The 14258-nt window shown below is 42.0% G+C and overlaps 1 protein-coding gene across 12 annotated transcripts in view; it reads right to left on the minus strand.

The window, feature by feature from the left end:
• Nucleotides 1-218: 218 nt before the first annotated feature.
• Nucleotides 219-14258, minus strand: part of LTBP1 (latent transforming growth factor beta binding protein 1) — a 432767-nt gene continuing 418727 nt past the window's right edge. For all 12 annotated transcript variants that reach the window (XM_060170098.1, XM_060170096.1, XM_060170100.1 and 9 more), the window contains 3 exons: nucleotides 8812-8934; nucleotides 2349-2498; nucleotides 219-1194 (listed from right to left, as the gene is read on the minus strand). In XM_060170098.1, coding sequence (XP_060026081.1) covers nucleotides 1013-1194; nucleotides 2349-2498; nucleotides 8812-8934 — 455 coding nt within the window. In that variant the 3' untranslated portion in view covers nucleotides 219-1012. The remainder of the gene's footprint in view (nucleotides 1195-2348; nucleotides 2499-8811; nucleotides 8935-14258) is intronic.

Below are 14258 nucleotides of genomic sequence, written 5' to 3' on the forward strand. Positions count from 1 at the left end.
CAACCTTAATTAGCTCATCTAAAAATACATAGTCTGAGGTACTGAGGGGACATGACTCAACATGAATTCCAGGGACACAATTCCACCCATAACAGTATCTAACAAATGTAATAATTAACCTGTAAAAGACTCTACATTCATAGAAGACCATTGATAGAGTGGGCTGGTCGGGAACAACTTGTGTGCACATGGTCATTGACATTACTCGGATGTAGAAATTTTCTAAAAAAATGGTGATTTATTTTGCTTTAACATACAATGGTAAATATATTGGGATCATCAAGTTTTAAAATTTGCTGGTCCTACTTTACACATTGTAACACTAATGTAAGCTCATTAGTTCTTCCATTTGTAGGAAAGGGATCCAATGAACACCTACCAGCAGCTTGGCTAAAAATGGACATTAAAATCAGATACCACATTGTAAATATAAAGTACTTTTCTCCAAATGTGTATAAAAGTTTTGAAACAATTAATCACTGCCTGCTCCACAGGACAATTTGGATTTTAAAAATGTTCCAGACCAGGAATAGCATAACCCTGTGTAACAATACTTACAATAGTTTAAACAATATTTTATCAAAGGCTTTTGCACTTGACATTTGAAAGAAACAGTAGCCAAGGAACTGCATAACCAAAAAATGAAAATTATATAAAATATTTCCACCACTATTTAAATGCCAGATTTAATCAAGCAATAGTAAAAAATATCAAAACAAAAAACATAATAATACAACCTTCTGTTTAAAATAATAGCACTGTTCTGCCTCTTTTCCACTGAATTTTACATATGAACAGACTATATATACTGTTTTTTTCAGAGAAATGTCCATTTGGTCTGTCACACAAGTCAGGCTCACACTGAATCCTTTCGCTTCTGAGGATATACAATTCCATGATGTTTCCATATTTCCAACATTCTGGGTCAAGTGAAATGTCTGAAGTATAATACATTTCTCTTTCTCCTTTACACAGTGCAGAGTATACAGGTTTAGGTTATGTAGCTTCACTTTTACTCCAGGTCACTGTCTTTTTCTAAATTCAAGGCGGTATTCAATGGAGTGCAGTAGTTTGGCTTGTCGGAAGGTACAAAGCCGGGCAGACACACACACTTATAGGAACCTTCGGTGTTGATACACTTGGCATTCTTGCAGAGAGACATCCGGTTGTTCAACTCATCACATTCGTTGACATCTGCAATAAGCCAAACCACGCAGGTTAGCAAGCTTCAACATTGCTCCAGGAGGAAATGCAATCTACACCCTACCTGAGGCATCCGGCCTGAACACAGCCTGGCTGTTCTGTGCTCTCCCCCCAGTAAACTGCAGTCTTTCCCATTATTGTCTTTCAATTACATGCAAGAGAAATACTACTTTATAGATCTTAAAAAGGTGATTATCCAGGAGGTTCTAGAATTTCTTTCCCTGTTTGTTACTTAACACAACAGGGACCATTTTGTCAGCTTGACTTTTTATAGTCAAACCTTCAGGAAGCTGGAACAACTATCCTACTTCTAAATTCCTCTCTGCACATGCCGAAGAACTGTTAGGTTGTCAAGAGAAATAAAGAGAGCCTCTGAGCAGCCTCTCTAAAGGTTTAAGTTACTTTCTTAGATTTCTTTCCACAGGAAAGAAAGGCTCTATGCACTTGAAACACCTTTAATAACCCAGGTTACCTTTTTTTTTTAGACCCACTTCAGATTGGGACTAACAAAATTGAAGTGGGGAGAAACTACACGACGGAGCAAATCAGCCACAAAAATAGAGGAAAAAAATGCTACAAGTCAAGGGTCATTTAGCAAGGAGGCCAGCAGGCTCAGGAACACATCCTCAATCACACGGTAAGGATAAACATATTTTTACTCTTCTCTTAAAAGTAAGAGGGAAGGCAACGTGAGAGTTATGAAAAGAACTTTCTCTAAAATGGAAGTTGTATTTTCTTTTTCATCTATATTCCCCTCTTGCTGGTGTCAGGTATTCAGGGAAAACATTTGCTGCAGAGTCAAAAGCTCAATTTAAAAGAGTCAAACTAATTACCCCAAACTTTCTGGCCTTTCCTCCATAGGTATGTACCATTTATATGAATTCTTAAATATCAACTTTTAAAAAAGTTGTGGTAAAATATATGGAACATAAAATTGACCATTTTAACCATTTTTGAGTGGAGAGTCCAGTGGCATTAAGTACCTTCACAGTTTTGTGTAATCGTCACCACTGTCCATCTCCAGAACTTTTCTCATCTTCCCAAACTGAAACTCTGCAAATCTTAAATGTACTAGATTGTCTGAGGTCCAGCCACAGGGCATTCAGGAAAAGAGTAATTTCCCATCAAATACATATGATTCTTACCAACACAGGTCATCTTGGCCATATCCAAGTGATACCCATCAAAGCAATCGCAGGTGTAACCTTCCTGCACCCTGACACAGCGCCCGTTTTCACAGCCGTTGAGGATGCCACATTCTTCAGCCTGCAACTCCTCAAAGCTATTTAAAAAACCTGGAAGGGAAAGGACAGGAGGCAAGTTACAAATTTTCAACCTCTTACACTGTTTTTTATGATCATTAAGGTTATGGTTCATCATACATACATATTTCCCATTCCTTAAAGATAGCATTAAAATTTAAGTGAATATATCCGTACACGATATTAAGCAAACTATTACCAATCTTGTGTAGGTTGTACAGATTAGCCCCACATCTTGAATTCTGTTGTTCTACACTAAAATCACATAAAATGATACAGCAAGTAGGGTATTTTTTTGCCCTTAATTATTAAAATTTTTTGTCTAAGATTTTAAATTTTCTGAGTTCTCAGTAGGGTAAATGTCAGAACATCTTTCAGGATAGAACCGATGGAACTCACTATGAGAGTAGACATTTGCTAAGATGCACAAGCATTGGAGGCAGTGCTCTTTCACGGGGAGTTCCCAGGAGCGGAGAAAAGCCAGGCTGGCCTTGCCATGTGAGGTCTGTTTGCTCTGGCTTTGGAATGAGCCTTACAAAAGGGCTCTTGGGGGATCAAAGGATAAAGGCAGTAAAAGGGACTCACAACATCCTGATAAACGAGAAATACATGTTTCTGTTTAGAAAACCAAAATTCTTTTAAAGAAACAAAGACGCTCTTGTTTGGCTCTTTTTTTTTTTTTTTAGATATCTTTAAACTGATTCGGAGCTAGAGTTTAGTAGTACAAAAACAATGTAGCCAGGCATCAAGAATATTTTCCTCTGTTTCTAGAAAGTTGTAAATCCACGGTGACCCAAACACACTGTTGATGTGGGGGTCTTATCCTCTCCCCCACCTTCTGAAGGCACCATGTATTTGCTTTTTTTTTTTTTATAAATTTGGTTTTGGCTGTGTTGGGTCTTCATTGCTGTGCAAGGTTTTCTGTAGTTGCAGCGAGTGTGGGCTACTCTTCGTTGCAGTGTGTGGGCTTCTCATTGCAGTGGCTTCTCTCGTTGCAGAGCATGGGCTCTAGCGCAGGCTTCAGCAGTTGTGGCTCATGGGCTCTAGAGCACAGGCTCAGTCATTGTGGCGCACAGGCTTAGTTGCTCTGCAGCATGTGGGATCTTCCTGGACCAGGGCTCGAACCTGTGTCCCCTGCATTGGCAGGCAGATTCTTAACCACTGCACCACCAGGGAAGCCCCACGTATTAGCTTTTAAGGGAAAAAAAAAAAAATCAACCTAGGGTCAGAACTCTACATCTGGCCTTTGAAGTAATTCTCCAGTCGAACTGCAGGGGGCAGCAAAATATCATTTCTTCTGCAGGGCTGTAAGGTCTAACAATGATTTTAAAAATTAAGTAATACATCTAAAAAGGAAAAAAAATACGACTGGGCATCAAGACTGTCAGCAGATCCTGAAGCCAGTTTGAGAAATATTGACAAGAAAGTCAATGGAAATATGGAAATATTTCAAAGTCCAGGTAACACAGCAAAGTCCATTTTAACTAGTAAAATTATGTCTATTATAGAAGTTAAAACATGAAATTAAAATTTGAAACTCCTACACACGCATTAATCAGACTCCCCAAAATACTTCTACAGGACTCTAAAACAACAGCAGTCAGCAAAGGACAGCCCGTGCTCTAAAGTGGGCCTGCTACCTATTTTTATAAATGAAGTTTACTGGAACACAGCCTCACCTATTTGCTAATATCTGTCTGTGGCTGCTTTCCTGATTCCAGAGCACAGTTGAGTAGCTACAAAAGAGACTATATAGCCTGCAAAGCCTACAAATTTTACTATCTGGCCATTTATAGAAAAAGTTGATCTCTGCTCTAGAAAATTCCAGTTTTAGAAATACTGCTCTAACTAAAGGTGACACCAGTCATTAGCCCAACTTTCTTCAACAGAGAGGCACAAGATGATGAATAATAAAGGGGGTGTGATTCAGCCTCTCTTTTACTATCTTACCTCATACGATTTTATGTCTGCAGTAGGGCCAGAAAGCCTTTGATCCTGGTCTAGGAAGGAGGAGCTATTTCTCTGCAACTTGTAAGAAATTTAAAGGCCGTTACATAGTCAAACCTGGGGGTCTTCGAACTGCATCTGCAACTTCCTACGTTGCTAAACAGGAAATTGACCTGATACCAACATGCTTATTTCTTAACATTTGTAGTGAATTTTAAAAGTTTTAAAGCAATGACAGCTTAAAAAAAAACTACATAAGCCAGAACATTTCACCATTAAAATTCCTGGCATCTGAACTATAATGCATTAGAGGCTGCACACGCAAGCCCTGGGATTGTGTCAGTTACATGTAGATTTACCCTGGTATTTTGGATTTATGGGGCAGGTATTTTCAATTTATGGAGCAGGCAAACTGTACTTTCTTGCAACTTTAATATTCTCCCCCTTTTTTTTTAAAGTAAATGTTTACTGACCTATAAATATATACACAGAAGTGTAGAAATCATAAGTGCACAGGCTTATAGCTGTCAATGTATTTAAGCACATTTCTTGAAGTAGTGCATGATTATTTGTGGTTGATTAAAAGAAAACCTAAGGCAGGGGTCCCCAAGCCCTGGGCTACAGACTGGTACTGGTCCATGGCCTGTTAGGAACTGGGCCACAGAGCAGGAGGTGAGCAGCGGGCAAGTGAGTGGCGCTTCATCTGCCGCTCCCCATTGCTTGCATTACTGCCTGAGCTCCACCTCCTGTTAGCATTATGGTGAGTTGTATAATTATTTCATTATATATTACAATGTAATAATAAAATGCACAATGAATGTAATGAGCTTGAATCATCCTGCAACCACGCCCCCCCCCATCTGTGGAAAAATTGTCTTCCACAAAATCGGTCCCTGGTGCCAAAAAGGTTGGGGACCACTGATCTAAGGTGTTTGTTAGGATAGTGGTTACCCTGAGGGGGTGGGAGGGTGGCTGGGAAAAGGGAACCAGGGGTCCTTCTGGATGCTGGCAATGCTCTAGATCCGCTCAGGTCTAGAAGACCCAACCCAGCTGATTTAATAGAATGCTGTTTTCACGTAAATTTTAAAGCAGTTTTAATTTGGCTGAAGGATCAATATACTGCATACTTTAAAAAACAAAAGGAGGGGAGGGAAGGGAAAGGAGGAAAACACTCTTTGGCTCAGAACTGAAGTAGCTCCAGAGGCAGCCACAAAGCTTGTGTTGCTCCTTAGGACCCAGGTCACAGCTAGTTTGCTTTGTGCACAGGTGAAAGGTCCCAAAGAAAGAAGAGCATTGCTGTATTTTATAATTTCAGCAGTGTCCCCAAAGTCCTAACCCCAACTACCTGGTCTGCAGGGATTCTGTCTTGAAAATCTGGAGCAGCTTCACTTGCTGCAATGAGGCCCCCTATGTAGGATGTGGAACAGGCACCTGGACGCCACTGCTCTAGTCCCATTCTTGAAGGCAGACAACCCATTATCTACTGATATTTCAATCTGTACCATCCCATTTTTCAGACTTCACATAATTAGTCTGTATGTGAAAGCTCTGGTCTCTCCCACAGACATATTTAGCTTGTGTGGCTTCATTATCCGGGACACTCTGGTTGTACATTTAGGCATTTACTTTCTAAATGGGAACAGGATTCACACATACGCACTCCACCTCCCATTTGAAAAGTCTGCTCACAAATCCAGGAAAAGCATCACACATCCTTTCTTACTTAATAAACCCCCTCACAAGTGAATTCTAGAGATTAATCTCTGACCAGGAGAGCAATCGTTTTATCTCCCATTCTAAGAGAATGGACTTGAGGACATGGGGAGGGGGAAGGGTAAACTGGGATGAAATGAGAGAGAGGCATTGACATATATACACTACCAAATGTAAGTAGATAGCTAGTGGGAAGCAGCTGCATAGCACAGGGTGATCAGCTCAGTGCTATGTGACCATCTAGAGAGGTGGGATAGAGAGGTGGGATAGGGAGGGTGGGAGGGAGACCAAGAGGGAAGGGGATATTGGGATATATGTATACGTATAGCTGATTCACTTTGTTATACAGCAGAAACTAACACAACAACATTGTAAAGCAACTACAATAAAGATGTTAAAAAAAATCAACTCAGTACAGTTAATATTTACCATTTCCTTGTATGAAAAAAGACTGTAATATAATAACCAAGCTATCAAGAAAACTGACCCTTAAACTAGGCCACCACTTCATGGGTAAAAAAATGATTTTGTCATGGAAGTTATAACAAATAAGATTTTCTTTAAAGAAAATAAACGTCCCAAAGCAATCTACAGATTCAATGCAATCCCTATCAAATTACCAATGGCATTTTTTGCAGAACTAGAGCAAAAAATCTTGAAATTTGTATGGAGACACAAAAGACCCCGAATAGCCAAAGCAGTCTTGAGGGAAAAAAGCAGAGCTGGAGGAATCAGAGTCCCTGACTTCGGACTATACTACAAAGCTACAGTAATCGGACAATATGGTACTGGCTCAAAAACAGAAATATAGATTAATGGAACAAGATAGAAAGCCCAGAGATAAACCCACACACCTATGGTCAGCTAATCTATGACAAAGGAGGCAAGGATACACAGGACAGTCTCTTCAATAAATGGTGCTGGGAAAACTGGACAGCTACATGGAAAAGAATGAAATTAGAACACTCCCTAACACCATACACAAAAATAAACTCAAAATGGATTCGAGACCTAAATGTAAGACTAGATGCTATAAAGCTCTTAGAGGAAAACATAGGAAGAACACTCTTTGACATAAATCACAGCAAGATATTTTTTGATCCACCTCCTAGAGCAATGGAAATAAAAACAAAAATAAACAAGACCTAATGAAACTTCAAAGCTTTTACACAGCAAAGGAAACCATAAACAAGACGAAAAGACAGCCCTCAGAATGGGAGAAAATATTTGCAAATGAAGCAACGGACAAAGGATTAATCTCCCAAATATATAAACAGCTAATGCAGCTCAATATTAAAAAAACAAACAACCCAATCCAAAAATGGGCAGAAGACCTAAATAGACCTTTCTCCAAAGACACACAGATGGCCAAGAAGCACATGAAAAGCTGCTCAACATCACTAATTGAGAAATGCAAATCAAAACTACAATGAGGTATCACCTCACACCAGTTAGAATGGACATCATCAGAAAATCTACAAACAACAAATGCTAGAGAGGGTGTGGAGAAAAGGGAACCCTCTTGCACTGTTGGTGGGAATGTAAATTGATACAGCCACTATGGAGAACAGTATGGAGGTTCCTTAAAAAGCTAAAAATAGAATTCCCATATGATCCAGCAATCCCACTACTGGACATATACCCAGAGAAAACCATAATTCAAAAAGACACATGCACCCCAATGTTCACTGCAGCACTATTTACAATAGCCAGGTCATGGAAGCAACCTAAATGCCCATCAACAGACAAATGGATAAAGAAGATGTGGTACATATATACAATGGAATATTACTCAGCTATAAAAAGGAATGAAATTGGGTCATTTGTTGAGACGTGGATGGATCTAGAGACTGTCATACAGAGTGAAGTAAGTCAGAAAGAGAAAAATATCATATATTAACACATATATTTGGAACCTAGAAAAATGGTACAGATGAACTGGTTTGCAGGGCAGAAAGAGAGACACAGATGTAGAGAATAAATGTATGGACACCAAGGGGGGAAAGCGGTGGGGGGGCGGGTTGGGGTGGTGGTGTGATGCATGGGAGATTGGGATTGACATGTATACCCTGATGTGTGTCAAACTGATGACTAATAAGAACCTGCTGTATAAAAAAATAAATAGGGCTTCCCTGGTGGCACAGTGGGTGGAAATCTGCCTGCCAATGCAGGGGACACGGGTTCGATCCCTGGCCCGGGAAGATTCCCACATGCCGCGGAGCAACTAAGCCCATGTGCCACGACTACTGAGCCTGCGCTCTAGAGCCTGTGCTCTGCAGCAGGAGAGGCCACGAGAATGAGAAGCCCGTGCACCACCTGCTGCAACTAGAGAAAGCCTGTGCACAGAACAAAGACCCAACATAGCCAAAAATAAAAACAAATAAATTTATAAAAATAAATAAATAAAAATTCAAAAAATAAATAAATAAAATAAACGTAATAGCATTCCCACCAGTGAGACTCATAATCTGATCTGGTGGTTCTCAAACTTGAGTGTACGTAGGGCTTACGCAGAGGGCTGGTGAAGCCGATTGGTGGGTCTCACCCCAGTATCTGATTCAGCAGGCCTACAGCATAGCTCGCAAATTTGCATTTCTTACAAGTTCTCAGGGACTACATTTTGAGAACCACTGACTAAACTTCAGAACCACAGTTTAGTTCCAAAGTAACTAAAAAGGTTGCTTACGGTCCTGAATGAAGTAGGGATCAGCTTCGGGAGCGTACTGTTCACTGAAGTCGACCAAGGCATCCTGTCCATATGGCTGCCGGCGTCCCGTGACGGGGATGTTACACAGCTGGGCATAGTCATCTAAGAAGGAAATGACAATGAACGTGACACACCATCGCTGTTTGCTCGCACCTGGATGCACCCCGTCACCGCGTGCCCCATCTCCCACACACACCCCTCATCCTGAAACATCTCAATATTCCTTATGGGTGCTCTATTCATCCACATACAATTCATGCTGTACAGCATAATTAAGATTCTGAATAGCAGACCCAACACAGTAGCTGAACAGTTGGTAGAATGTATCCCAGGAGAGTAAAGGACTGAAAACATGAGCCATCGGAGAGTGCTGCAAGCCTTTTGGAAGAATGGCTTTATCTGAACCCATCAGGTGTTTTCATCAAAACATTTAAAGCGTATAGAGTAGTCATTCATACAGAGATGAACTTTTCCACTCAATAGAGAAAAAAGTGCATCTCTGGTGATCCAAAAATGAGACACAACCAAATGAAGATGCAACTAAGTACCATTTGAATTTAGTCCCTACTATTATACTTCTCTACTGAAGACCTGGTCCCTTATGAATAACATTATAGCAGTGATGATGATGATCTCATCATAACAGTAATAGTGACGTAATGGTACTAGTAACAATAGCTAAGAGTTGTATAATGTTGGCTCTGTGCCAGATCCTGTTTTAAGCACTTAATACACATTAATTCAGTAAAATATTTACACCACCCTATGAAAAGCTACTATTACCTCCATTTTACCAATGGGAAGTAGAAGCATGGAGTGGCTAAATGACAACTGGTATGAGGCAGCACCACACTTGAACTCAATCATGCAGCTGAAGGGTGTACACTTAACATTCTTCCTCTCCTACATCTACCTTAGCTCCTTTGTAATTCTTGTCTTTGCCTCTTCTGCACCTTAGCTAAATTCATCTGCAGTTACCACTTCTTGAGGCCACATTCCCATTCCCATGGCCATCTGACTTAACTCCCCCTTTAGTCCTCCTCACAGGACCCACCTATAGCACATGGGATCTTGGTTCTCCACACGTTCGGGGATGATTGTGCTTTCAGTGCATTTCACGGCCTCGGGCTCTTACCCATACTTTGGAGCAGAGTTATTTAGAAGGTCTAGAGAGGAAAGCTTTAGAAGAGATATCTTCATGCTCTGAATGCACATTTTATAGAAAATATACTGCCTGAGGATTCATCTAGCAGTTGGTGAAACAACATCTCTGCCGGAACTGAGCGCTGCAGGTCAGCCGGCCCCAGGACCGGCTGGACACTCAGGGCAGCCACACCAGGCAGCAGCCACACTTGCCTGGACCACAGATTGAAGGAGTTTTCCTCTACTTTAGTTCCTTCTGTAACAAAACTAAAGAAAAGCACTGAGGCAAGCGTGTGAACTCTCAAGGCTTTCTTCCATCACCTTCCTCTTAAAGGAGTCAAAGGTGTGTGTGAGCTATGTGTGTGTCTGCGCATGCATGCACGTGCACACACCCGCACATTCTCCCCTAAAGTGCAAAACGGGAGCGTAAAAGCAGAAAAGACCCTGAACCCCTAGACAGGGTAGGATCATGGTTGCCCCTTCCTAAAATTCTTCTTGTGGGAAGCATTCCAGGAATGGCGCACACCCCCATCCCAGACATCGCCGAGCACTTCCTCACGAAACCACTTCATGAGAAATATTAATTTCATTAAGGAAATAGCTAAACCTGGAAAAAGACCGTTGACTCACAAAAATAAAGCTTCAAACAAAGAGAACACAAATGGTTGTCAGTTCTGCTTCAGGTTTGAAAGAGAAGAATTAAGGATTTCCCTGCAAAGGCAAGATCGCAGAAATGTTTACAAGTTTCACACACTGAGGTCATTTTCTCTCATGACTTTTTTTTTTTTTTTTTTTTTTTTTTGCGGTACGCGGGCCTCTCACTGTTGTGGCCTCTCCCGTTGCGGAGCACAGGCTCCGGACGCGCAGGCTCAGCGGCCATGCCTCACGGGCCCAGCCACTCCGCGGCATGTGGGATCCTCCCAGACCGGGGCACGAACCCGTGTCCCCTGCATCGGCAGGCGGACTCTCAACCACTGCGCCACCAGGGAAGCCCTCTCATGACTTTTTATATATATTTGTTGTACATCTGAAAGGGAGACAACATTTTGTATCCAGGCAACAGTTGTGATCCAGAGTGGATATTAAAAAAAATTAATTCATGCTCTTATTTTGCAAACCTAAGTCCAGAGGTGGCTGAGCAGCATACGCTCCTCTTCAGCATCTCGCTCTCAAGTCCCGGGCCCATGGCTTTTCCCCAGACCATGCCTCTTCCACCAAGAAATGACCTGGTCTCCACCCTCCAAGCTCTCACCGTCTAACATCACAAAAGGAAGGGATCAAATGGGAGAGGAGTGGAGGAGGAATGGACTTCTGTTCCTGTGTGATGTTTAGGGACAGCTTCCTAGAAAAGGAACACTTGACCTGAAACTAAGTAGATGAGAAGGATTTACTTAATAGAAGATATTTGGGATTCTAAAAAGAGTTTACCCAAAGGCATCACAAAAGCAAACTGTAAGCTGTGTTTGGGGACTACCAAGTAGTTCCTAAGAAAGGCTTTGGACGTGACCCAGGCCGTAAAGGGAAGCAGAGGAGAGTAATGGGCGGGGGACCCTCTGCGGTTTGCTGCATCTTCCTTCCCCTCCCTTCATCCCTGGACATGCATTTTTCTCAAGTTTCTAGAGCTTACTGTCCTTTGCTGCTTCACTTTATCTAACACGTTACCAATCCAAACTTCAAGATTTTTGGTCAGTTATCAAAACATCATTTCTATATTAAATGTACTACTCTCTTTTGTATTTGAAGATGTGCTACAGTCCCATCAACACCAGGACATGCATTTTGAGTTATTTTTCTGGGAGCATGATGGGTCTATCCTAATCCATCCATGCTGCCTCTCCCATTGCACACATCTGCTCTCATTCTTGGCCAGGGTCGAGGGTGAAATGAGCACGGGATAATGAAAAGAATATGGGCTTCGGAGGCAGAAGCCGGGGCTCAAGTCCTGACTGTACCACTTACTTTCCAGCGTAGCAACTGTGGGCAAGCCTCAGTTTTCACATCTGTCACATGGGGATAATTCCTGTTTGCCTCTCTGTTACTGGTGTATTAAAAAATGAGATGATGTTATGGAACTGTTCATAAATTTTGAAGCACCAAGAAAATGGAGGTTACAATTTTTTTTAAGGTAAAATCACTCATGTCCCTGCTGAACACCTGGAAATAAATGAGGATTTGCAAAGACGGTATCAGAATGATTGATATAACATAGTGTTAGCAAAACTTTAAACGTAGCTGTCAATGGGCAAAGACCTGTACAATAAATTAAGAGCAATGAAAGCACAGTCTCCAGATGTTTTTAGATATTGTTTCAAGATCTGAAATTTTTAAATAGATGGAGGAAAACTCCAACTCAGTAAACAGAGAAAGATGTCTTCATCTCAAAAATTATTGACTGCCTGGGCAAATTTAATCACTTGATCAGACAGTGATAAGGTATCAGCAACAACACATTATAACACTAGATCAACAAAACTCAAAATACAGGGGGAAAAACTGATGTGCAGCAGTTGTTAGTATATGCTCGACCCCTTTAGAAATGCCTTGAGTAGCCAGTAGGTTTCTCATCATCTTTTAAGGCAACAACTGGAATATCGTGGAGTTTTCTAGTGAATCCTGGGTGAGGCGTCTCCTCCAGGATCTGGGCACATGCACCTTTCTAACATGTGCTGGATCTCTGAGCAACCCAAGCCACCCCAGAGCTCACTGAGCTTGGCAGCGCTTGGCCTTGGTTATCCCTAGGGCTGGGTCACGGCTATAGTCCAGCTGGGGAGGCAGTGAGTTGTGGTTGGCTGAGGCTGTGGAGCTGGGAATAGCAGACCCCTGAACTGTTGCCACAGCTCCCGATGGCGGCCCATGAGAATCTCTTGGCTGCCACTTCATCCAGCTCAACACGTCGAGATGAACACATTTTTTTGTCCCTAGAGTTGTTTTCCTTCTGCAAGACACTCCTTACTTAAGCAAGTTGACAACAATTAAGCACCTAGTTGTCTGGGGCTTGGTGCAAAGGAAGAGCTCTGCTTAGCAGGGCTTGTACTTTGTGAGGCAAATGCCCTTTCTGGGACACAATGTGTCCGTCCAGGATCTAGCCAAATATGAATGTGAAATGAACAGGAAGTAGAAATATTCACACCTCAAAGTCCCCCCACTCATGGCACTCCTCACCTCTGCAGGCACAAATGCTAAGCTCTTGATCAAAGCTATGAAAGACACACATGGGATGGTGTGGGCTGCCATCACTTACGTGGTCTAAACAAGATCCAGGCCATGGATCACGCTCAGTTCCCTGCCATGGCAGATTCACATGACAGATGGTACTGCTTTGATTTTAATACTAAATTGAAAAAAAAGTTTAAAAATTGCCCCCCTGGAGCCAAGAGGTCTGGGGCCCCCGCTGTCAGCAGCAATGGGAAGCACATTATCATATCCTGGCAGGAAATCTCCTTCCTTATGACAGACACATCTGTAGGGCTGGTCTGGACAGTCACACATCACAATGCCAATCAGGCATGTGAGGAAACTGGGAGGTGAAGTCTGACTGAGGCAGATTAAATTCAGCTGCTTTTAGAAATGATGAAGAGGCTGCATTTTGTTCTCCACACATCAGGGATGAAAACCCAGTGCTCTAAAGTTTGAAGTGCATGATTTTCAAAAAAAGGAGAAGGACCAATTCATATGCATAAGGAAAAACGGGTCATATTTTACTGAAACTTCTAGATCAGGTGTTTTTCCTACAGGCCTCCACATGTACTATTAATTGATGATGGTGTTTGGAAAACATACACACCAGGAAACGGAGGAAGGAGACAGGGAGAATGGAACGAATATTTACCTGAGCGCATGCTGAGCCAGTAGTATAATTGGCACTTTTCTTTGAAATTAGCAAAAGCTATGGAATTAGAAAAATGTTGACCATTTACAGAACATACCGTCCAGTACTGATGACAGAAGAAGGAACGTAAGAGAGAGGATTCTACTGCTGATGCCACACCCTGTGGAACTGGACATGTGTTTAGGTGTCTGTCTGCTTATGCTTATTCTCAGAGAGTACACTCTTATCCACAGTGCCTGGTGAGCAGGTAGTAAACCTGCTTTCCTGATGTTAAAACTTGCTGAGTGGTGAGAGAAAATTAGGTATCCGAAAAAGCAGCAGTCCCCAACCTTTGTGGCACCAGGGACAGGTTTCGTGGAAGACAATTTTTCCACGGACTGGGGGGAGGTTCAGGTGGTGATGCGAGCGATGGGGAGCGGCAGATGAAGCTTCGCTCGCTCATCCGCCGCTCGCC

The sequence above is a fragment of the Lagenorhynchus albirostris genome, chromosome 13, assembly GCF_949774975.1.
Source record: "Lagenorhynchus albirostris chromosome 13, mLagAlb1.1, whole genome shotgun sequence".
In the NCBI taxonomy this organism is placed as follows: Eukaryota; Metazoa; Chordata; class Mammalia; order Artiodactyla; family Delphinidae; genus Lagenorhynchus; species Lagenorhynchus albirostris.